This window comes from Pantherophis guttatus, chromosome 6 (genome assembly GCF_059756535.1).
Source record: "Pantherophis guttatus breed Tessera chromosome 6, ASM5975653v1, whole genome shotgun sequence".
In the NCBI taxonomy this organism is placed as follows: Eukaryota; Metazoa; Chordata; class Lepidosauria; order Squamata; family Colubridae; genus Pantherophis; species Pantherophis guttatus.
Genome location: NC_142068.1, coordinates 59,443,857 through 59,468,033, shown reverse-complemented (window position 1 = coordinate 59,468,033; position 24,177 = coordinate 59,443,857). Strand labels below are relative to the sequence as shown.

The 24,177-nt window shown below is 37.2% G+C and overlaps 1 protein-coding gene across 1 annotated transcript in view; it reads left to right on the top strand.

The window, feature by feature from the left end:
* The window catches only part of CPXM2 (carboxypeptidase X, M14 family member 2), a 102,616-nt gene that overhangs the window by 66,837 nt on the left and 11,602 nt on the right, over window positions 1-24,177 (top strand). The window contains exons 8-11 of the mRNA XM_034436401.3: window positions 5,548-5,671; window positions 8,011-8,207; window positions 11,790-11,969; window positions 13,284-13,581. Of these exons, the coding sequence (XP_034292292.2) occupies window positions 5,548-5,671; window positions 8,011-8,207; window positions 11,790-11,969; window positions 13,284-13,581 (799 nt within the window). The remainder of the gene's footprint in view (window positions 1-5,547; window positions 5,672-8,010; window positions 8,208-11,789; window positions 11,970-13,283; window positions 13,582-24,177) is intronic.

Here is a 24,177-nt window from a genome sequence, read left to right as displayed (position 1 = left end):
TTCGGGGGGGGGGGCAACTATAACCAGTGGTCCCATTTCTACTTTTGCCAGACCTATCTCTTTCTTAAGTGTTCCTTTGAGTTAGCAATGACTGCTGTCAATTGCCTGGGCATGTCTGCAGTTTTCTTGGCAAAATTTCATAAATGCTTTGCCATAGCCTCCTTCTTAGGATTGAGAGAGAGTACTGGTTTAAGGTCACTCACATGACCTTGTGTCTAAGGTGAGACTAGAACTCCTGGTCTAATCTGTAGCCTGGCAACTTAATCACTACACCAAACTAACCCTCCTTTTCCTAAGTACTACATTAGATAGTCATATACATAGTTACAAGAGAACCTGAAATATAGAGATTAAGAAATTATCAGTCAATCAGAATAAAACTGGAAGGGACCTTGGAGGTCTTCTAGTCCAATCACCTGCTCAAGCAGGAAACCCTATATCATTTCAGACAGGTGGCTGTCTCATCTTTTCTTAAAAACCTCCAGCAATGAAGCACCTATAACTTCTGAATGCAAGCTGTTCCACTGCTTAATTGTGAATTATATGCTCCCAATTGAGCACCAAGAAAATATTTCATGCTTATCTTAACCAGATAGAGCTTTAACATTGCTGGGATATGTTGTGCCTCTCTGATGAAGTGGAAGGATTTCATTGCTGGTGATGATTTTTGTCCATTTGGAATTACATAGTTCTGTAATGTCCATTGCATTTGGTAGAGCTATGAAAAACAGACACTCAAATATTTTTTTAAAATTCACTTGCACTATCATCCAGCCACTTAGCAGCCCAACTTGTATTCAAGGTTGCTTTGCAAAATTTTAGTCCAGCTAATCTGTATTTTTTTTAAAAAAAAAACATTTTTATTAGATTATAAAATATTATAAAATGCAAAATACAAAAGTAAATAAAAGAGCAGTGAAAGGGAAGGAAAAGGGGGAGAGAAAAGTGAGGAAAGGTAGGGAAAAGAAAAGAAAAAGAAACATTGACTTCCGACTTTCTGTGTTGCAGTAGAATAGAGCATTAACATCAGATCATAGCTTTTTATTTTTCCATAAAGGTCTCTATAAAGGTCTATTAATCTAATCTGTAAAACCCAAAATCAAAATTACATTCTTTTCCACATCAAGCACGAAATTCTGAAGCGGTTTCCATGTGGAAACAAAAGTACTTATGGTTTTTTTCTTTAATCAGAGAAGTCTGTTTTGCCATTTCAGCCTACTCCATCAACTACTGCATGGTAGGAATTGAAAGGTCTTTCCATTTTTAATAGTCTTGCTGCTGTCAACATGTATAGTAATAAAGTTCCAATTTTTTTTTCTCCAGTTCTTTTTCCATTAGTTCAGCTAATCTGTGAAAGAATTCACATAGTCTTGGGAATAGAGAATAGAATAGAGAATAGAGAAGAAATAATAGAGAATAGAGAAGAAATAATTTGTTTAGGAAGGACTGTCAGTAATGATTTCTCAATCTTGTGAGAGAGGAAAGTGTAAGAAAGAAAATAACACTTGCCTTATTTAAAATGAAGAGAGAAGTTCTAATGGACTTTCAAGTGTAATGTCGGCACTTCAAAGTAGGCAAGGTCAAGAAACAGGTGCAGTCAAGATTTCAAAAATGCTCTTTATGGTTGCATGATGGAATAAAAGATGATTAACTTATCTACCATTTTAACTGATCAAATCAATTGCCATAAGACACATATACTAGCATACAACTGTTAGTAGTGAATGTCAGTATGTAATCTCTGTTGAGTGTGTAATTTTGTTTGGCAACTATGTAATTTACGCTGACATCCACTAATAGGTGGCTGAAATTCCGAAATGAGATAAACATTTGTCTGTTTTTCATTTCCTTCCAGTGATATGTTTGATCTTTTCTGTCTGTTGCTTCTGCCACTGCACACCCAGAATGAATCTCTCTCTCCTATTTTGCATCAATATCCTCTCTTCCTTGAACAAACAAATTTGCATTTTTTCCTATCTCCACTTTTTCCTATTTTCCACTTAGAAAAACGGGGTTTGGCAGCACTTGATAAACATTTCAGTTAGTGATAAACTATATTTGGAGAATCCTTAGCCTTACTACTACCTTTGTAAGGTAGTAAGGTGTTACTACCTTACAAAGTTCTGGAGGTATTACTAAATACATGGTAATTTTGGAGAATTTGAGATTTAAGCTTGTATCTTCCTCTTCATTTTGGAAGGTTTGATCCCTTTCTTTTCTGGGCATTAAGGCTGATCTGTGAAACTCCATTTGAATCTTGCTTCCTTGTTTGTGCATTGCTTTGAAGAGGCTTGACATTAATTGTGAAAATTTTTAGGGGTAATCTTTTTAGATACAACTGAAAGGTTCATCTGTTCTTCATCTGTTAGATTTTAAAATATTCCCTTTTCTTCTTTGGTCACTTCATGGGGTTCCCACAATCTGTGCTGCTCTTTTTCTTGGCAAAATTTAATACGTTTCATAGCAACACCTTTTGACTCTGTAATATTTTGCTAAGAGATTTTATTGAACCGTTCTTCCCTCTCCCTTTAAAAAAACCCTCCTTTCTTCACAAGAGATTTCTTATAATCTCTTAATTCAGAATAGAATCAGAGCTATTGAATGGAGATGAACATTTACTGGCCAGATGCCCTTCCTGATGCCATGTGGAGTTCACAGCACATATAGTTCGACATCATATATACCAAAATTTAGAAAAACAAACCTTTTTTAAAAAAATCCATTTGCAGTTTCAAATGTTTACAGGTAAAAATACCTTTATTTTGGGCATGACAACACCATACATAGTTTTTCAAATCATAGATTGCAACTATTTATTTATTAGCTATATTTATTTATCAAATTTATGTAGCCATCTATCTCATGAGAGGTGACTCTGGACAAGGTACAGTAGTCAATAGAAAATCCTATATAAGTCTCTGAACAGACCACAAGGTCTCCTATTATTAGAAATATCTCCGCTAAAAAAAGAGATTCCCATTACATAAAATGCGTAATTGCTGAGCTGAACATTGAACTTGGATATAGAGATCATAAAACTTAAATAGTAACACACACCAAACAATAAAGATTATGTTCTCTGTTACAGCATCTGCCTCTGGAGTAGCACTAGAAATCTATGTGATTCCAGTCTTGATGGCGTTAGTCTCTCAGACTCAGGAGTAGAGACATTACTGGGTTGCTGTCAATTATATTTTGTGAAACATTTGGAATTTGTATCCAGACAGGAAGAGTATCCTCTTCCTGTTTTATTTTATTTTGTTTTGTTTTGCTTTGTTATTCTATTTTATTATCTATCTTTAGTGCCCGGTAAAAATATTTCATTTTTTTTTTCAACTAGCAAAAGAGAAATTTGGTGGGAATAGTCTTCCTGAGTATGGGATCCAAAACCCTGGCTCAGGGCATGTTAATTCAACTTTGAGATGCTTCCTATTCATAAGGGGACAGGTCATCTCTTCATTGCCAATTCACTTATCAATAATAATTTGTTTATTACTTGTCCGCCTTCTAACTCTCAATGACTCTGGCAAGCTCCTGTGAATCAAATAAAGAAATTACAACAAAACCAATAAAAAATAAAATAAAAAAGCCAGTTATCACTCACCCAGAGTAAAAAGACTAAAACATGATTTTTGATTAAAGTTCATTTGAGGGTAGCCAATGATTTGCAATCAGGCAAAAATCTGATGTTACTTGATTTCACTGATCATTCTTTATTAGTCTGCCTTCGTTTAGTATAACATTAAATGTTACAATTTCTTATTGAGATTTTCATGTTTGTTGCTCATGCACTTTTGAAAAACATTGAATTATAAGATTTATCAGTGTCAGTGTCAATTCTCCAGGAAGCAGCACAGTTTATGAATCAAGTTCCTACTACATGTTTAAAATAAATCATCATATCAAAAAATGGAAGCAAGAGGTTGAAGGATGTTTGAGTTATGGTTTGCACTTGTAAAAAATCATTTCCAAAATACAGTGGTACGTTGGTTCTCAACTGCTTTGAAATTCATTGAATTGGGTACTCAATGTGTTTTGATAAGAAAATTTTGTCTTAGTACTTGTTTGTTTGGTATGCAATACACAAGCTAGAATTTGTCACTGTTGGTTGCCTTGTGACTTGCTACCCTTTCCACTTGGAACAAAGAGTGGTGCATTAGTCACACAGAAATTCTTGTCCTGTGCACATCTCCTTGCAGTCTTATCTGTTTCTGTGGTCATTTTGTGTATTTTTGTCCTTTTTTTCTCATTTGTACAAGTAAAGTGAAGTTTTTATTTAATTTAATTTAAGTATTTATTAATTTTTAGGTTACAATCCTATCCTCTTAGATATTGCCTTAAAATGTGCATTGTCTTTGGTTTGAGAATGCATTAAATCTATTTATATTCTTATAAATAAAATAGGAATCTTATGGGAAAATCTGTTTGATACTCATTTTTTTTGGTACTCATTGTGCCTCTCAGAACCAATTAACAATGAGTACCGAGGTAGCACTGTATTCATCTCAAATTTTTCAGTAGGAAATACTATTGGGATAACAGGGAATACTGATGAAACAGATAAATAGGTGGAATGAATTTGGCTGAAGACTTAAGTCAGTCACTGAAAGATAATTCATTATAAGTTGGCTTGCAGCACTAGATTCTACTCAAAAATTGTAGCTGGCTTAGATTTGCCAACTTCCTTCTGTAGCCTTTAGTATAATGGTGAAGTACAACTGAATTAAGGTTAGGTCTAATTAATGGTTCTTTTAAGGAACTTATGCAGGAGTTTTCTTCTAGAATGTTAATAGAATCAATATTATTGTGAATTCAATTATTATTAATAATATTAAAAATTAATAATATTTGCCTCTGCTTGAATCGATTTAGAAATTGTCTTTATAATTGTTCCACTTGTTAATAGGTATGACTACATTGTAAGAGACAACTCAGTTTTTGTAAACACAAACAAAATAGAGTGTTTCATGTACGTGTGTTCAGCTTGTATTGCACCTTGCAGGAATAGACCAAACATGTCAATCTTTTCTATTCTAGAAGTCGTTTAAAAACCCATAATGATTTATAAGTGAAGAATAATAAGGAATCCATTGTTTATTTACTGCTCTTATTAATTTTTTTTTTACATCTCTAAGGCCTAAATCTCAAACAGATCAACAGATAGTAGTATATAGACTATGACTATGCGAAGCTTTGGTTCGAAAATTTTATTCAAGGGTGGATAAATTAATTCTCCAAATTAAATCAGCTTTTCAAACCAGGTCAACAATTTTGACTGAATCGCTAAATGCAATGAGATGCCTCCAATCAATTTGGAAAATGGAATTAGCTTGCTTTTCCCAAGTTGAATTCAATCATTAAATCAAATCAGGTCAACAATCCAAATTGAACTGACAGTTTGATTTGGATCAGAATTGATGCGCACTTTTAACAGAGAACCAAAAAAAAAAAAAAAAAAAAGCAAGGGTGAGGTAAAACTTTGAATCCATTTCCTGGCCAATTATTATATAAATATCTTATTTTTGCTTGTTTGTTTGCTTTTTACAGCTGATGAAGGTGGTAAATGAGATGTGTCCAAATATCACAAGAATTTACAATATTGGAAAAAGCCATGAAGGGCTAAAGCTGTATGCTGTTGAAATATCCGACAATCCTGGAGAACACGAAGTCGGTTAGGATTACATTCTTACAAAAATAACAGCCTGAAGGCTTTGGGGGTGATGGTTTTGGAATGTTTAAAATTTTAATATTCCCCATATTTATAGCATCTAGCTAGTGGTAGAGGCTTGTGCCTCTAGGACCACAGTACTGCAAAATATGTGGGAGGAATGTTAATTATATTTTCCTAATTTTAGAAAATCAATATAAATAGAAAACATCCAAAGATGAGACTCAGATTTCCCAACATTAATTGTATATTTGTCTTTACAATGAAATACTCAGAAATATATACATAGTTCTTGTGGTTGATGTCTGTTCATTTAGAGTACTCAACTCAAAGGTGGGTTTCAGCAGGTTCTGGCCAGTTCTGGAGAACCGGTAGCAGAAATTTTGAGTAGTTCGGAGAACCGGTAGTAAAAATTCTGACCGGCCCCACCCCCATCTATTCTCTGCCTCCCAAGTCCTAGCTGATCGGGAGGAAATGGGGATTTTGCAGTAACCTTCCCCTGGAGTGGGACATAATGGAGATTTTACAGTATCCTTCCCCTGCCACACCCACCAGGCCACACCCACAGAATTGGTAGTAAAAAAAATTGAAACCCACCACTGACCCAACTCCAACCTGGTGCCCTCCAAATTTTGTGGTTCTTACAGTTCCTCGAATGTAAATCTCATAAATAAATAAATCAGTAAATTAATCTCCAACTAAATGAAAACCTATTTAGGCCTCTACTAAAAGCAACTATTATAAACATTGCTTTATTAGATGTTTCTAAATGTTTCCTACAGCTTAAAGAAAAGCCTACATCAGCTGAATCATATGACTGATGGTTAAAAATATGCTCATTTTTAGTTCTTCAGATTGAGCTGAATAAGATCTCCTGAATTAATCCAGACGTCTTTGGACAGATTCTGTACTTCCAAGAGGTGAAATAATAGAATCCTGGTAAAATGACTGGAATTAAATCATTCTGAGCAATTTGCTCCTCTCTCTGCAAGTCCCCAAATAATGTTTTGATTTTGTTTCTTCAAGAAGGAGAGGAGAGATGGAGAGTGAAGAGGGATGGAATTGAGCTGACTTAATTGAATTGAATGACTAACAAATGTATCTTCTAAATGCAGGAAATAGTTCATAAGTCATGTTCCAGATGCAGTGCTTTGGGATTACTTGGCTACATTTATTACTGAGATGCTTTATGAAACTGCTCAAAAAGACCTTTACCTTAAAATATGAATACATACATACATACATACATACATACATACATACATACATACATACCAGTGGTTGGTTGCTACTAGTTCGCCCCAGTTCGGGTGAACCAGTAGCAGCGGTGGTGGGAGGCTTCACCCACCCGCCCGGACGTCATCAAATACGCTCTGTGAACCGGTAGCAAAGATAAGTGAAACCCACCACTGATATATATATATATATATAGACACATATACAGACAGACTCCGTCTGTTTGTCCGCCCGTCCATCCGTCCGCCCGTCTGTCTGTCTTTTTTCTCTTTCTTTCTCTCTCTCTCTCTCTCTCTCTCTCTCTCTCTCTCTCTCTCTCTCTCTCTCTCTCTCTCACATACACACTTTTGGACTGTTTCATTTCAAAATATGTAGAATGAAGATCAAAATCTTATAAAGTGGTTTTCTTTATCTCTCTTACTGCTTGTTATAAAAAGTTCTGCAGGACTGCTGGCAGCATAAGACTCATATTATAGCTTCCTTCTAATTACATGTCCTACAATGTGTTTTTGAGAGTAATATCTCAACATGTGACATCATATTGCTCCAAAGATTTGTTGTTGTTGTTGTTGTTGTTGTTGTTAGTTGCAAAGTCATGTCTGTCACAACCCCATGGACAACATTCCTCCAGGCCTTCCTGTCCTCTACCATCCTCTGGAGTCCATTTAAGCTCATGCCTACTGCTTCAGTGACACCATCCAGCCACTTCGTTCTCTGTCGTCCCCTTGTCCTTTTGCCCTCAATCTTTCCCAGCATTAGGTTCTTCTCCAGTGAGTCCTTACTCCACAGAATCTACAGATGTCACTTCCTTGAAACAACATGATGTCACATAATTCCAAGACATTCTGGAACATTCCACTGGAAAGAAACATTGAAACAGCTTTCTGTCACACTGAGTACCATGGAATATCTTAAAATATTTTGAGAGTTAGAAGCAAAATAAAATCCCTTGGGTACACTCCAAGTGTTTATAAATAGTCATCAATTTCATGAATAAATTAGAAATCCAACCTTCATTTTCAGAGTAAGAAAAAGTTGCAAAAACGGACCAAATTAGGACACTAGACTTATTGCCAAGGTTTTTTTTTTTGTTTTGTTTTGAATAGGTGAACCTGAATTTCGATACATGGCAGGGGCTCATGGGAATGAGGTGCTTGGGCGTGAGCTACTGCTTTTGTTAATGCAGTTTATGTGCCAAGAATACCTTGCTGGGAATCTGCGCATTAAGCATCTCATTGAGAATACTAGAATTCATCTTCTTCCTGCAATCAATCCAGATGGATATGAGAAGGCCTATGAAGGGGTAATGTGGCAAACCATCAATACAAATGCTGTTTTCAAATGTAGTAAAGTAGAGCTCAACTTTAAGTGGCTACATGAAAAATCACATATACAGGTGGTCCTCAACTTACGAACATAATTAAGCCCAAAAGTATGTTGCTAAGTGAGAAATTTGTTAAGAGAGTTTTGCCCCAATTCACGACTTTCATCACCACATTTGTTAAGTGAATCACTGCAGTTCTTAAATAGGTAATACGGTTGTTAAGTGAATCTGATTTCTCCATTGACTTTGCTTGTCAGAAGGTCGCAAAAGGGGATAATGTGACTCTGGGACACTGCAACCGTCATAAATGTGAGTCAGTTGTCAAGTATCCGAATGTAAATCATGTAACCATGGGTCATAAGTGTGAAAAATGGTCATAAGTCATTTTTTCACTGCCATTGTAACTTCGAACCGTCATTAAATGAACTGTTGTAAATCGAGGACCACCTTTTAATTTGGAGGTGCGGCGGGACAGCAATATAGAAGTGGTTTCTCATTACTATCTTCTTACACATAGTTCTTGACTTACAACCACAATTGAGGCCAAAATTTCTGTTGCTAAGCAAGACAGTTGTTTTGCCCAGGAGTGAAATCCAAAATTTTTCCCCACCAGTTCTATGGACATGGCTTGGTGGCCATGGCAGAGGAAGGATATTGCAAAATCTCCATTCCCACCCCATTCCAGGAGAAGGATACTGCAAAATCCGCATTCCTACCCCATTCTGGGGCCAGCCAGAGGTGGTATTTGCCGGTTCTCCGAATTACTCAAAATTTCCACTACCGGTTCTCCAGAAACTATTAGAACCTGCTGGATTTCACCCCTGGTTTTGCCCCATTTTATAATCCTTCTTCCCAAAGTTGTTAAATGAATCACTGCAGTTGTTAAATTAATAACACAGTTGTTAAATGAATCTGATTTCTCCATTGACTTTGCTTGTCAGAAGGTCACAAAAGTGGATCACATGACCCTGGGGCACTGCAACTATTTTACACATGAGTCAGTTGCCAAATGCCTGAATTTTGATCACATGACCATGGGAATACTGCAATGGTCATAAGTGTAAAAAAGGCCATAAGTCACTTTTTTCATTGCTGTGCAACTTCGAACAGTCAGTAAATGAACTGTTGTAAGTCAAGAACTACCTGTATTGACTTCCCAATCTAGTTTACAGAACAATATTTTCTGATAGTATTAATACATATTTTTTTTTTCACGATCTGTTAGGTGCCTGAGCACAGCTCACTTTATGGTAAAGGGGTATTACTTTTTTCTTTTTAATTGCAAAATGTAGATTGTAAGATATCACTGCAGTTTTCATGCTCTTCCATCTTAAAATAGTCTGACATTTTGCTGTCCGTGTTTTAGTAACCACAACAAATTAGAGCCACATCTTTTTCCTGAGGCTTGCTTTAATTTGGATATAACCGAAAATGAGATGCTTTTTTATGTTTACTTCATTCCCTAAAGTAATCACTATAGGCATTATCTTCTGCCAAATGTTGATTTCAAATTGCCAGCTTCGTATTTTGAAATAACATATATATTCCAAGATTCTACTGTCAAAATAGGAATGGTTTGAACCTTTAAGAGATTTTTGTGGCAGCTCTTTTGGGATGTTATTTGATTAGTCTTTCATTTCTTCCAGTAATTCACTTAACTTGACGTCTTGGTCAAACATTTCTTTAGTGGCAAAAATGCCTAGGTAGCATATTGTACAATTAAAGGAAAAAGGGAATGTCAGAAGAAGCAATGAAAAAGGCTTTCTTAGACAACCCTTTGCTGTTAAACTGGACATAAAAAGTAATGCTTTTTTTAAAAAAAAAAAGATATGCTGATTTTTCTTCTTCTTCTAAAAACAGTATTTTATAGGAATATTATTGTGGTCCTGATTTTGTTTTAATCCACAAGTTCTCAATCATAATATTTATTACCAATAGCATTTAGCATTTAGGCTTATATACTGCCCCATAGCCCTTTACAGTACTCTCTGGGTGGTTTACAATGTAGAAGCACTATTTGTATATTGCTCCCAACAATCTGGATTCTCATTTTACCAACCTTGGAAGGATGGAAGTTAACAGCTGAATCAACTGTGAGCACCATCAGGATCAAATTCCAGGCTGCAGGCAGAATTGCCTGCAGTACTGCACTGTAACTATTGTGTTGTCAGATTATTACATTCAATACTAGGCAAAAATGTGTTTATAAACACAATAAAACATGCGTAAAATGTTTTCCTCCCACACTAACCTAGTCCTGTGATAGTCTGAAGAAATGGAACCTGTGTGATAGTTGTGGGGAGGATGAGACATAGAAAGAGCCTATCTTATAAATGACAACTTAGTCTAAGTGGCATCTCAAATATTTCAAGAGATTATGCCTTAATAATTCAGTACAAATGAGGAATTTATTCTAGGAATTTCCAAGATATTGTATTTACTGTAGAATAGCATATCTTACTGAAGTCTATATAATTTTTGCTGCCTTGATCTTATGTTTACGAACTATTACACTGAAGAAAATATGTGTAGAATTGTCGTGCATTTAAAAATAAGAGGATAGAATCCCTTAAACTAGAGTAGAGAATCTTTGGAACTTCAAGTGTGGATAAGCCACATCTCCCAGAATTCCAGCTAATAGGACCTAGTGGTACTAGAACTTAAATCCATAGCATCTGGAGAGCCACAGCTTCCCCATTCTATGTGTATGTGCACATTATGTGTAAAATCTTCTTCAAGCTAACTTGATTATTTTTGTGAATATGCTTTGTAATTTCTTGGCAATGATGCAAAAGGATCTTTCCCCTTGCCTTCTTTCAGAATATTATTCAACTTCCTAGTGAAGCCTATGGCCTTGGAATGTCCTATAGGTCTCTCATCTAAATTCAAACCATGTTCAACCCTGCTTAGTATTTTAAGATTGGCCAAGGTTAGCTAGATGCTATCCCATTACTTGCTCCCTTTCTATTAAGTTATTACTATTTCTAACTAAAATAATGTTGGCAGAATCCTAACATCACATTTCTGGAATCAATTATGCAGAAATTCAGTTGTGGCTGCCTCCATATACAATTACTATTCAATGCTGGGTTTTGGAGTTTTTTTTTATTTACAAAGTGCCATTTTATGTTTTGACAGAATTCACATTCTTTGCTGAAGATTTAATGATATACAGGACATTTGTAATAGCACGGAAAAGAAAAGAAGGGATCATTATATTCAAAAGTGTACTAAGAAAGAAGTCCAACAAAATGTCAAAGTGTTGGGGATAAGGGGATAAATGTGAATTAAATGAGTCATCCTTGTATCCTATTGAAATGAGGATTTAAGTTAGACATGCTGTCCAATTGTTCACATTATAATGTGGAGAAAAACAAAGAATGGGATACAAAAGAATGTGGTATTTTAGTCAATCCATTTTCAAAACCAAAATGACTTATTTTACCATGCACATAGGAGATTAGTTTTATTACTATAGGAAAAGTAAGCAGAGTTGTCATTATATTCCTGCAATAATTGCAGTTATAAAATAAGCCAAATGATCTGATCATTGCATTATAGGGTTCTGAATTAGGAGGCTGGTCTTTAGGACGATGGACTCAGGAAGGTATTGATATCAACAATAACTTCCCCGATTTAAATACACTTCTCTGGGAATCTGAAGATCGGAGAAGACTTCTGAGAAAGGTCCCAAATCATCAAATTCCGATTCCAGAATGGTATCTGTCGGAAAATGCTACAGTAAGTAGAAATTTTACAAAGAAAAATGTCAAGTTATTTAAAGTAGTTGAAAATTATCTCAGTTCTTTTCACTACAAAACAGCACAGCATATTCCAGTATGTTTAATTTATAATTTTACAGTTTAATATTCTGCAAGTAAGGCTGTTGACCTTTCTATAATCTACTTCTAATGTTGTAATCTAAAATATAGATTTCAAGTACTTTATAATGTATAATTTAGCATGCTCTGGGGATTTTTTTTAACCCAAGTAATTCTGATAACTTTGGGCTAATTTTTTTCCAATGGGAGAAGAACCAGAGATTGCCAGAATGATTAAAAAAAAAAAAAAAGTCAAATGGTGACTGCAACAAGATTTGAAGCTGTACCTTCTTTTATGTGCTGCATCCTGACTTTTCTGACCCTACATCCTGAAGAACTTTTCAAAATATAATCTTCAATAATGCTAATGGCAATGCCACACTGACTTGTGTAACTTATTTATGGAAGATGTAACATAGTTATATTGTTTGCCCTTGTCATATAGTTTAGTTTAGTTTAGTTTAATATGATTTATATGCCGCCCTATCTCCAATGGACTCAGGGCGGCTAACAACAGTAAAATGCACAATAACATGAATACAATATAAAATTAAAAAGTCTGAATTAACAATTTAAAAACAATTAAAAAACTATTTAAAAAAGCACCCCCTCATCAGTCCAGGCTACGAAATAACCAGGTCTTCAAATCACGGCGAAACGAGCGAAGGTCATATATATCAGCTCCAAACATTGTTTCTTGTAACTATTACTTCCTAAAAGAGGGATTTTTAAACAGCTTATATTATTGTTAATAAAGAATCAGTGTGGTTCAGTTTTAGTGGAAGAAAATGAACATAGCTAGTTCTAACAGATTTGGGAAATGGTTCGTTTGATGGTTCGTTTGATGGTTCATTCCTTCCAAATCTGAAATGAAACCTTCACCAAACTCCTTTAGCGACTCCTTATTTTTCTTCATCAGCAAATTATACATATTTATTTCCAAAGTGATTTGGAAATCATACATTTTACAATCTGTTTCTGATTTTGATCCTGCTGGAACATTTATGGTCATTTTAGCAAGGATTGCTAAAACTTCCTTTTACATTCCTTTTATCATGATTTCAGTTCCCTTTGATATTTTTCTTGCGTTTGTTGGCTGTTCCAGACTCCACAATCAAAACAATGTGAATGCACAAGTGTTGCCTTTGGATAATAAACTTGCAATTGTGTCCACGTATTTAGAGAGTCTCTTGAAAAGCTAGCTTAGAATTCTTGTACACTTTTTCTTTCATAGGTAGCAGTGGAAACACGAGCTGTGATAGCCTGGATGGAAAAGAACCCTTTTGTGCTTGGAGGGAATTTACAAGGAGGAGAGCTTGTAGTTGCCTATCCATATGATATGGTCCGTTCAGTCTGGAAGACTCAGGAGCACACACCTACTCCAGATGACCACGTCTTTCGATGGCTGGCCTATTCGTATGCCTCTACTCACCGACTAATGACGGATGCTCGGCGAAGAGTATGTCATACAGAGGATTTCCAGAAGGAAGATGGAACAGTAAATGGAGCTTCCTGGCATACTGTAGCAGGAAGTAAGTGGTAGTTCAAAATAAAAATTTAACAACTTGTCAAACATATGTCAAATATATAAATAGGTCAGGAGCTGTGGTGGTGCAGTGGTTAGAACGCAATATTTCAAGCTAACTCTTCCCACTGCTAGAAGTTCAATCCTGATCAACTCAAGATTGGCTAAGCCTTCCGTCTTTCTGAGGTTAGTGAAATGAGGACCCAGGTTGTTAGGAAATATGCTGAATCTGTAAACTGCTTAGAGAGTGCTGTAAAGCAATATGAAGTGGTATTTAAGTCTAAGTGCTATTGCTATTTATTCTTTTGCTTTCTTGTCCTAACTGTACTTTAAATGGCAGTCATCTGCTAAACAGCAGGAAAGCAAAACTTTGTAATTATGTCCTGATAAAAATCTGAGTTTTGAAAGATGTTCCTGGGCTAAGGCAGAATTTTCCTTCGGCTTTCCACATCCATATTTTTATGGAATAGAGGATTTAAATGATATCTGGTTTACATAAATAGAATAGAGGCTATGCAGTTTAAACAATATTTAATATGCATCTAAAGGAAGGAAAGGGAGATAACCCATTTATGCATTGCAATAAACAAAAATATATGTGAATAAAAGAATTGCAAGAGCAAGAAGCAATAGCCAAAGAAGCTATAATTCCTGATTAATCCTAATATACTTTAGGAACTATCGTCAACTTTTTGGAGTGATGTGTACATCTTAAAAGTTGAGCATTTTCTTGTACAATTTTCCCAAAATGGCTGCTATGGTAGGCATATCGAATCTACTCAATGCAATTATAAAAATATCTGAAAGACTCGCTGATGAATTTGTTTCATACCACTCCTCTAACTTTCCAAAATTGTCTCAATAAACTCAGGTTATCATTTTTCTGGCCACAATTCTAAACTGGATTGCAATATTTAAATTCTACGAATGTTTCTGCTGACCACATTGGACCCAGAAACAAAGATGGAAAACTTAGTACAATCATTAATTAGAAACACAAAACATTTCAAAGAGCATAACATAAAGCATACATTCCTAACCCATAGACATCATGTATAATTAAAATCAGAAGAGCTCTACAAATCAACCAATACAATTATAATTAGCTAGAAAAGAAATGTTGAATTCTCAGTGGGGGTGCTATAAGAGGAACAATATAGGAATGTGTTGGCTGATTCCAGCTCTTCTTTATCACATAGGCATGGTTATCAAGCACGGAATTTGACTAAATCTACTTGCGACCAAAGCTGGTGAGAAGGTCTTAGTAAAAGTCTTGTCCAAAATGTGTGTAAACAAATAAATTAATTTCAAATTAAAAGATATTCTGTAGCGGTATGTCTTTTCAACCTAACTCCCAGACTTCAATACCAAGGCACCCGTGCTGAATATCTTTACGGCATGTCCTTGACCTGCTGCTTAATCATTTCCTTAGCTTTATGGAATTCATTATTGCCACAAGTTCTAGCTAAAGAATAGAGGCTTTCTTACTAAACTGGATGTTTTTATGTAGAAGTAGTGGGGTCAGATCAAGTAGGAAAATGATCCTATTAGACAAATGTAACAAAATAGATAAAAGATACAAAGCTAAAGCTTCCACATCAGTTACTCTATGGCATGATTATACATGTGATGTTGCATTTGAGACACAGCTTCAAAAATTGGATTGAATTTTCCCTTTTGTAGAAAGTTATAATTCTTGTAAATAAATGCTAGAACACAGAGAAGTTGAATGGTGGCTTTAGCATGAAATACCTTGGTGGCAAAAATAAATATTGGCCTACTTTTGCCCAATAAAAACTAAGAATAGCTTCTTTGAGCATTCTTAGCTGCATATTTAGAATACGTCTCGACAAATAACATATTTTTAAAACAGCTTTTAATATTTAAAAAGCTTCCTTTTGTGCTTGGAGGGAATTTACAGGGAGAGGATCTTGTAGTTGCTTATCCCTATGATATCATCCAGTCAATCTGGAAGACACAGGAACAATGTTAATCTACCATTGACTCTAAAGTCCCAAATGATTCTGGTAACTTTGAGCATTCTCTATCAGCTTCATCCAGGACATCATATCTAGATATTGCTTATTTAAATGCCATCTATATAATTTGTGCAGAAATATTCCTATTATAGGGGGTGCGATAGCTCAGTGGTTAAAGATGCTGAGCTTGTCAGGGGGAGAGCTGACAGCCCAGGTTCAAGACCCGAGCACCATGCAATGGGTGAGCTCTTATTACTTGCCCCAGCTTCTGCCCACCTATCAATTTGAAAGCATGCAATGCAAGTAGATTAATAGGCACCACTTTGGTGGGAAGGTAATAGCGTTACGTGTACCTTTGGCATATAACCATGCTGGCCACATGATCACGGAAATGTCTTTAGACAATGCTGGCTGCCTTGGCTAAGAAATGGAGATGAGTCCTAGATTTGGACACAACTGACAAAGAAACCTTTATCTTTACTGTACTTATGCTTGAGGCCAATGTTATTTTTTTGTAGTTGTCTGCGGGGAAGGGGCACAATTAAAGTAAATTATAACAGGTGCCTAATGATGTAATTATAGAAATGACATCACTTATACATGACATCATCATGGGTTTTTTTAGAAAATGATATCACATACATGCCATTAATTTGACAGTGGGTTCTTCTGAATTCCACTGGTATGCTAAGTTCCTATTTTACAAAGATATCAAACAATACTGAGCAGTATTGCTGAGCACATTGTAAGCCGCCCTGAGTCTTCGGAGAAGGGCGGCATATAAATCAAATTAAAAAAAAATACATTTAAAAAAGAATCAGGTAGGACTAGGTAGCTAAGTGTGTGTAACATTCACCAAGGACAAGGTGGTCTATTCACTTTCTCACAACATGATTAGATTAGAACAATCAAGAACAGCTGCATTTACATTAATGAATAGCTAACATTTACATTTGATCTTCTCATGCGGCGGGTACATATATAGTCTGAGTAATATTTAGAAAGAAAGGATTAATGCACTATAGTTCTGAAAATATCGGAGATTTTTTTGGACCGAAGTTAAGATGCCATACAAGGAGAATAATATTTAAGTGAGGAAAGGGAAGTAAATTCATTAATGAGGTTTTACTTAAGGAATTAAGTAACTTCCTTTAATTAAGGAAGGAAGTACTGTATTTAAGGGATTTAAGGATTTGGGGCTTGATGTGGCAAAATATTTTGCCTATGATTGAGTTCTGTGAAGTTGGTGAAGATCTGATTACTGTAGTATTCTGTCTTAGAAAGCAAAATGTTTTGGGCCATCTCTGTAGAACAGGAATGGAAAAAAGTCCTTCTTTTTTGCCTTCAGTTTAAAGATTTGTCCACCCTTGTATATTTGTAACAGAGCCACAATCAATATCTCTAGTCCAGTCAAACCTATTTATCCAACCTAACAAAAGAGACTTTATTTAATTATTTTATTCTGATCATCTGGGAAGACTCTTAGGGATATATTACTTTCAATTCTATTTCTGTATGTTGTCTAATCAAATGACACTTTAGAAATGCTCAGACTCTGTCTTGACTCAGTCTGGCCTAGATAGAGATCGATAAACTGAAAATGAATCCTGGTGGCAATTCATAGACCAGGGTAATTGTTTCAGATGACCTTGCATTTTCTTTATAGAAATAGGTGCACAATTTAGAGTGCTTCTTAATCTACCATTGACCCTAGAGACTCAATTGATACTGGTAACTTTGAGCATTCTCTATCAGCTTCAGTCAGGATATCAGCAAGAATATTTACTATGTGGAAAACAATTTTGCTCTAGGAACAACCTGTTTGGCTCACTGTAATTAACATATTTGAGGTTGGCCCAGAATAGTTTAATTTTTCAAATTCTGCAGAAATTTAAAATTGGAATTTGATTTCGATCTACCATAGATGAAACTATCATATCAATTCTTAAGGAACTTTATTGACTCTTTGACCTCTACTAATTCCCTTAGCGCAAGAGTGAGATTTACAGTATTTATTTTCACCTATAAAAATTTAAATGGCATGAGGTCCACTTATATAAAGGAACACCTTTTCCTATCCTGTCCTCTCTCTGCAATACTATCTAGGAATTTTTATTTAAGCTCATTGCAAGAAGTGTATTATGCCTTACTGTGGTGGTGCCTTGACTTTGAATGACTTTGCAATTTTTTTATTGGTATAAATTTGTATCTATTAGCATCACATTAAAATGCTTCCTTCAACTGAGCACTTTAAAATTTCAAATATGTTTTTTTCCATCCTTTTGCTTAACTGACTGTTTTGTCAATTTTACTATGGTCAATCTATGAAAATACTGGCATTTATAAAAACTATCATCAAAATCTTTCTTTAAATTTTTCTTTAAATTTTATTTCCTGTGAATTTCGGTAACATTAATTTGAGATGAAATGTACATTTGCCCAACCATTTTGTTAGTTCCTGTTATTGTTGAAGACTCTATAAGCTAAAAGCTGTATTATGTTTGCCATGGATCACATAATATTGCCTTACTATGACGATCCCATAATCTAAACTACATTTTTCATTTTACTTCTGTATTATACTCTCAAGTTATTTTTAATTATCTCTATTGAATTTCTATAAATCTTGTATCTTTATGCAATGAATTTCAAAATACTGGTTACAGTTTCTTATTCTTTCTATGTGTTCTGAAATTCAGCTGTTCTGAAATCATACATCTCTACTCATTCTGGTCTACTGTAAACCCAGAACCAAGAATTTAGGTTGGACTGATGATGATGAAATAAATAATCTTTCATCATAATTTTTGATGAACTAAGTTTCATAATTACCTCTTGACTTTGCTTTTGCTTTGGTCACACAATCCAAACTGCAATAAGGGAATTAATCTTCAATATGAAGATTATATAAAAATTACTGGATTTTTATATAATCTGGATTTAGATCTCCAGTTTAAATTTCCATAGGCAGTAGGACCTTATTCTAGGTCTTAGAAATATAAACTTTAACATTTCAAAAGAGAACATGGATAAGGAAATACAATGACTCTGTGCTTTATGTGATATTTCAAGATATTTTAAGAAACTGCTTAAAATTTAGCATATAATTCACTTTTTACAAAATATTAATTTCAAATCTGCAAACCTTTGGCATTTAACTGAAAAGGGAAAAGATTTTAGCTGAGCTGCATCAGTCATTGCTCTCACATTTTAATCATTTAATCAACCCCCAAATTAACATCTATGTTATATAATCCACCCCCAGAGTACATACTTTAGAGCTCATTAAGTACCTGAATATTCCTGTATGCTAATGTAACTTTGCTCATAATATACTTGCATTATTTTTATTATTATAAAATAAATAGATCTAAGAATTGTTAAAATGCATAGATGGGAGGGAAGAAGGTGGGAAGACCAATGAAAGGTTTCAGCAAAGAAAGATCATTATCAAAACTTTGTGCAGGGATCTTCAACATCCAGGGCTGAACGATGAGGACCAAAAATTTCTTACTGACTAAGGGTGCCAGAAAGAGACACAAGATTTAAACTCTGGAGCTGACATATAATTATAGCTAGAGTCCTAGCTAGAGACCCAGGTAGGCATCAGGCCAGAAATCAGGAGACTTTGAATTGCACTCTTCTTTTAGGCACAAAGCCAGATGGGTGAACTTGAGCCAGCTATTCTCTCTCAGCCCCAAGGAGAAGGCAATGGCAAATATTTCTGAAATCTTGCCAAAAAAACTTCAGAGTCTAGTCCAAGCACTTTCCAGGAGTTAAAAGCTGGTTCAGTGGCATGCATACTTGCTGACAGAAAGATTCTTAGCTGACCATCATTTTATTTTATTTTATTTTATTTTTGAATTTGTATACCGCCCTTCTCCCTGAGGACTCAGGGCGGTGAACAGCCAAATAAAAACATCAAATACAAATATTAAAATACAGTTAAAATATATATATAAATTTGGCCCCATTAATTAAAACAATAAACAAAACAATTAAAAACACTTAAAAAGAATTAGGCCAGCCCGGCTTGTTGGAAAAGGAAGGTTTTAAGGGCACGGCGGAAGGCACTGAGGTCGTGGATTCTCCTTATCTCAGGGAGCAACTGATTCCAGAGGGTGGGAGCCCCCACAGAGAAGGCCCTCCCCCTGGGGGTCACCAGCCTGCATTGTTTGGCTGATGGCACCCCGAGGAGGCCCTCTCTGTGGGAGCGCACGGGTCGATGGGAGGTCGTCGGTGGCAGCAGGCGGTCTCGGAGATAGCTAGGCCCTATGCCATGGAGCGCTTTAAAGGTGATAACCAACACCTTGAAGTGCACCCGGAAGACCACTGGGAGCCAGTGCAGCTCGCGCAGGAGCGGTGTTACATGGGAGCGCCATGCTGCTCCCGTCACTACCCGCGCTGCTGCGTTCTGGACCAGTTGGAGCCTCCGGGTGCTCTTCAAGGGGAGCCCCATGTAGAGAGCGTTACAATAATCAAGGCGAGAGGTCACGAGGGCATGAGTGACTGTGCACAGGGAATCCCGATCAAGAAAGGGCCGCAACTGGCGGATCAGGCGAACCTGATAAAAGGTCCCCCTGGTTACAGCCGTCAGATGTTCCTCCAAGGACAGCTGCGTATCCAGGAGGACTCCCAGATTGCGAGCCCTCTCTGTGGGGGCCAAAGACTCACCCCCAATAGTCAGTGATGGAGTCAACTGACTATATCGGGATGCCGGGAACCACAGCCACTCAGTCTTGGAAGGGTTGAGCTTGAGCCTGTTCCTCCCCATCCAGATCCGTACAGCCTCCAGGCACTGGGACATCACTTCAAGGGCATCATTGGGGTGGCCTGGGGTGGAGATGTACAGCTGAGTATCATCAGCGTACTGATGGTATCTCACCCCAAAGCCACGGATGATCTCACCCAGCGGCTTCACATAAATGTTGAACAGGAGGGGCGAGAGGACCGACCCCTGAGGCACTCCACATATAAGAGGCCTCGAGGTGGACCTCTGCCCTCCTGCCAACACGAACTGCGACCGGTCGGAGAGAAAGGAGGAGAACCACCGTAACACGGTGCCCCCCATCCCCAACTCTTCCAACCGGTGCTGCATGATACCATGGTCGATGGTATCAAAAGCCGCTGAGAGGTCTAACAGGACCAGAACAGAGGAGCAACCCCTGTCCCAAGCCCTCCAGAGATCATCAACCAACGCGACCAATGCCGTTTCCGTGCTGTGCCCAGGCCTGAAACCAGACTGGAACGGATCCAGATAGGATGTTTCCTCCAGGAATTGCGGAAACTGTCGCGCGACCACACTCTCAACAACCTTCGCCAGAAAGCGAAGGTTGGAGAGAGGACGATAGTTAGCCAATATTGCCGGATCCAGGGACGGCTTCTTGAGGAGAGGCCTCACCACCGCCTCTTTCAAGGCCGCGGGGAAGTGACCCTCACTCAATGAAGCGTTGATAACACCCTGGAGCCAGCCTCGTGTAACCTCCCGGGAGGCCAGTACCAACCAGGAGGGACACGGGTCCAATAAACCATTGAAATGGTTTCTTTTGTGTTTGCAATACAAGCAACTTATCTGAGCTTTGTCCACTGTTTGCATTCTTAGGAATAGATTTATTGCCATATCCATAATGAAGATCGTATAATTGGAAAGCAATAAATGGATCTAATTTTTTCTAAATGCAAATGTGATACTATGTTGATCAAACAGCCGTTCACAAAGTGATTTTAATAAAGCGTTAGAATGCCATCACATCAGCCATACAGTGATAAAAGTCTGGATGTGTCTGGATGGGGAGAAACAGGCTTCGACTCAACCCTTCCAAGACCGAGTGGCTGTGGCTGCCGGAGTCCCGCTATAGCCAGCTGACGCCATCGCTGGTTATTGGGGGCAAATCACTGGCCCCCACGGAAAGGCCCTGCAACTTGGGCATCCTCCTGGACGCACGGCTGTCTTTAGAAGGGCATATGATGGCCGTGGCCAGGGGGGCTTTTTATCAGGTTCGCCTGATACGCCAGTTGCACCCCTTTCTGGATCGGGACTCCCTACGCACAGTCACTCAAGCACTCGTCACCTCTCGTCTGGACTATTGTAACGCTCTCTACATGGGGCTCCCCTTGGGGTGCACCCGGAGGCTCCAACTGGTGCAGAAAGCAGCTGCGCGGGGGACTATGGGAGCGATGGGGTGCTCCCATGTGACTCCTCTCCTGCACGAGCTGCATTGGCTTCCGGTGGACTTCCGGGTGCACTTCAAGGTGTTGGTGATCACCTTTAAAGCGCTCCATGGCTTAGGGCCAGGGTACTTACGGGACCGCCTTCTGCACCAATAGCCTCCCACCGGCCAGTTCGCTCCCACAGAGAGGGCTTCCTCAGGGTGCCGTCGGCTAGACAATGCTGGCTGGTGACCCCCAGGAGGAGAGCCTTCTCTGTGGTGGTACCTACCCTTTGGAACAATCTACCCCCAGAGATACGAGTGATCTCCGACCTCCAGACTTTTCGTCGGGCCCTAAAAACTCATCTCTTTCAGTTAGCTGGTCTCTCTTGATTTTATGATTTTATGGTTGATTTTAAATTTTGATATGGATTTTAAATTGATAAACTTTAAGTTATGGGCCAAATTTAATTATTTTAAATCTATTTTTAATCGCACTTTATGTATAAATGTTTTATTGTGGCTGTTCACCGCCCTGAGTCCGAAAGGAGAAGGGCGGTATAGAAATTTGAATAATAAATAAATAATAAATAAATAAATAAATAAATAAATAAAAGTGATAAAAGGACTTGTTCACGACCCAAAATATCAGAGGCAGAATCTGCAGGTTTCAATTTGGCCAGCTTGGAGGGTCCTACAATGAACACTGATTGATTGATTGATTCATTGACAGATTGATATTTTTTCAGCCTAGTTCTCAATTTATTTTGCTAAAAAGGATAGTTTTATAACAATGAGGTTAGGAATATCCACATGGATTTTTAAATGGTAAAGGCTACTCTGAAGTATTATGGTTTAATTTAAACAAGGGCTATAGAAAAAATGAATAGCGGATGATCTAGAGCAGTGTTTCTCAACCTTGGTAGCTTGAAGATGGGTGGACTTCAACTCCCAGAATCCCTCAGCCAGCAACGCTGGCTGGGGGATTCTGGGAGTTGAAGTCCACCCATCTTCAAGCTTCCAAGGTGAGAAACACTGATCTAGAGAGTCTTAAAAACTGCAACCAGTCATATCAAGTCTGCCGACACTGTGGATTGATTTAAAATAAAATAATTATCACCTTAGAAATTACGTCTCTCTATATGTATTTGTGAGATTATCCTGAAGTTATACAAGCATGTCAGCATTGGTGGGAATGGATATAAATTGGAAGCAAAACCTACTGTCTTTTAGAACTGATGATGTTACTAGTGTTACCTAGAATACCTCTCATTTCAATCCTTTGTCAACATCCCTTTTCATCACAAAAAGAGGTGATAAAATAAATTACTACCCCGACATCTACATTTCCAAAATATATATTGCAGCAAAAAAGACATCTGAATCCCCAGAGTAGGATGAAGCAAGAATTCCTACTAAAGGGAAGACAGACCACCCACAAGCTATAGGGAATTTCAATATGGCAAATGGAAACATCATTGTAATAATTTGCAGTAAAAACAGTACATACAATCCCAGCTGTGTTCTATAATGGAACACAGCTAATACTGTATACAACGCTGTATATTAAGTGTGTGTGTGTGTGTGTGTGTGTGTGTGTGTGTGTGTGTGAGAGAGAGAGAGAGAGAGAGAGAGAGAGAGAGAGAGAGAGAGAGAGAGAGATCTTAGAAAACAAAATAAAAACCCCTTTATGGAGCCAGGAAGCACTATCTTTGTTACGAAGAGAAACTATAACAATATTCTCTGATTGCTAGTCTTGAAACAATCTGCCGAAGGTCAGAAACAAGGAAACAAGATGTGACAAGAAATTCCATCAATGAGGAATATGATTTCACACAATGTCTGCAGAGTTTCGGTATTACCAATGGAAATATCCCTTTTTCTGCCATATTAAAAACACCACATTTGAAATAAGTGAGTTAAAGCTTCTGAAGCAGAAATTAACCTGAGAATACACAGTTCCCAAGTTGATTCTGTCCAGGGCAAAGGCATTGTGTAGAAGTGTCCATAATGAAATTAATCCAGATAGCAGTCCACAAAATGTGTTCTTCTGCTCTTTAATTAACTTGGACATTGGTAAGAGTATAATGTGACATTGGCCCTATATTGTTTTCATGAATCTTCATAGACATTGCAGGAGAGAACTGTCTTTGGCAGCCAAACCCCAGGAGATGTCTGGTCATATTTTTTTCAGATTAATGAATTGAATTGAAAAGCATGCATTTTTTGTGAGCTTATTCTGATTCATGAATCTTTGCTGTTAGTCATGTCTAGAATCTTAGGGTTAGAACAACTGATTATCAACAGGTACATATAATGAAATATATAGCTACTTTTTCAAGGAAAATAACAGAAGGTTTTAAGGACTGCAATGAAGAGAAGGGAGAAATTATCCTTGTCCTTCCTTCAAATCCATCTGGGGAGAGCCAAGTTGAAGTTTAGAAGTTAGGAGAAAAGATTAAGAGTCATCTTTGC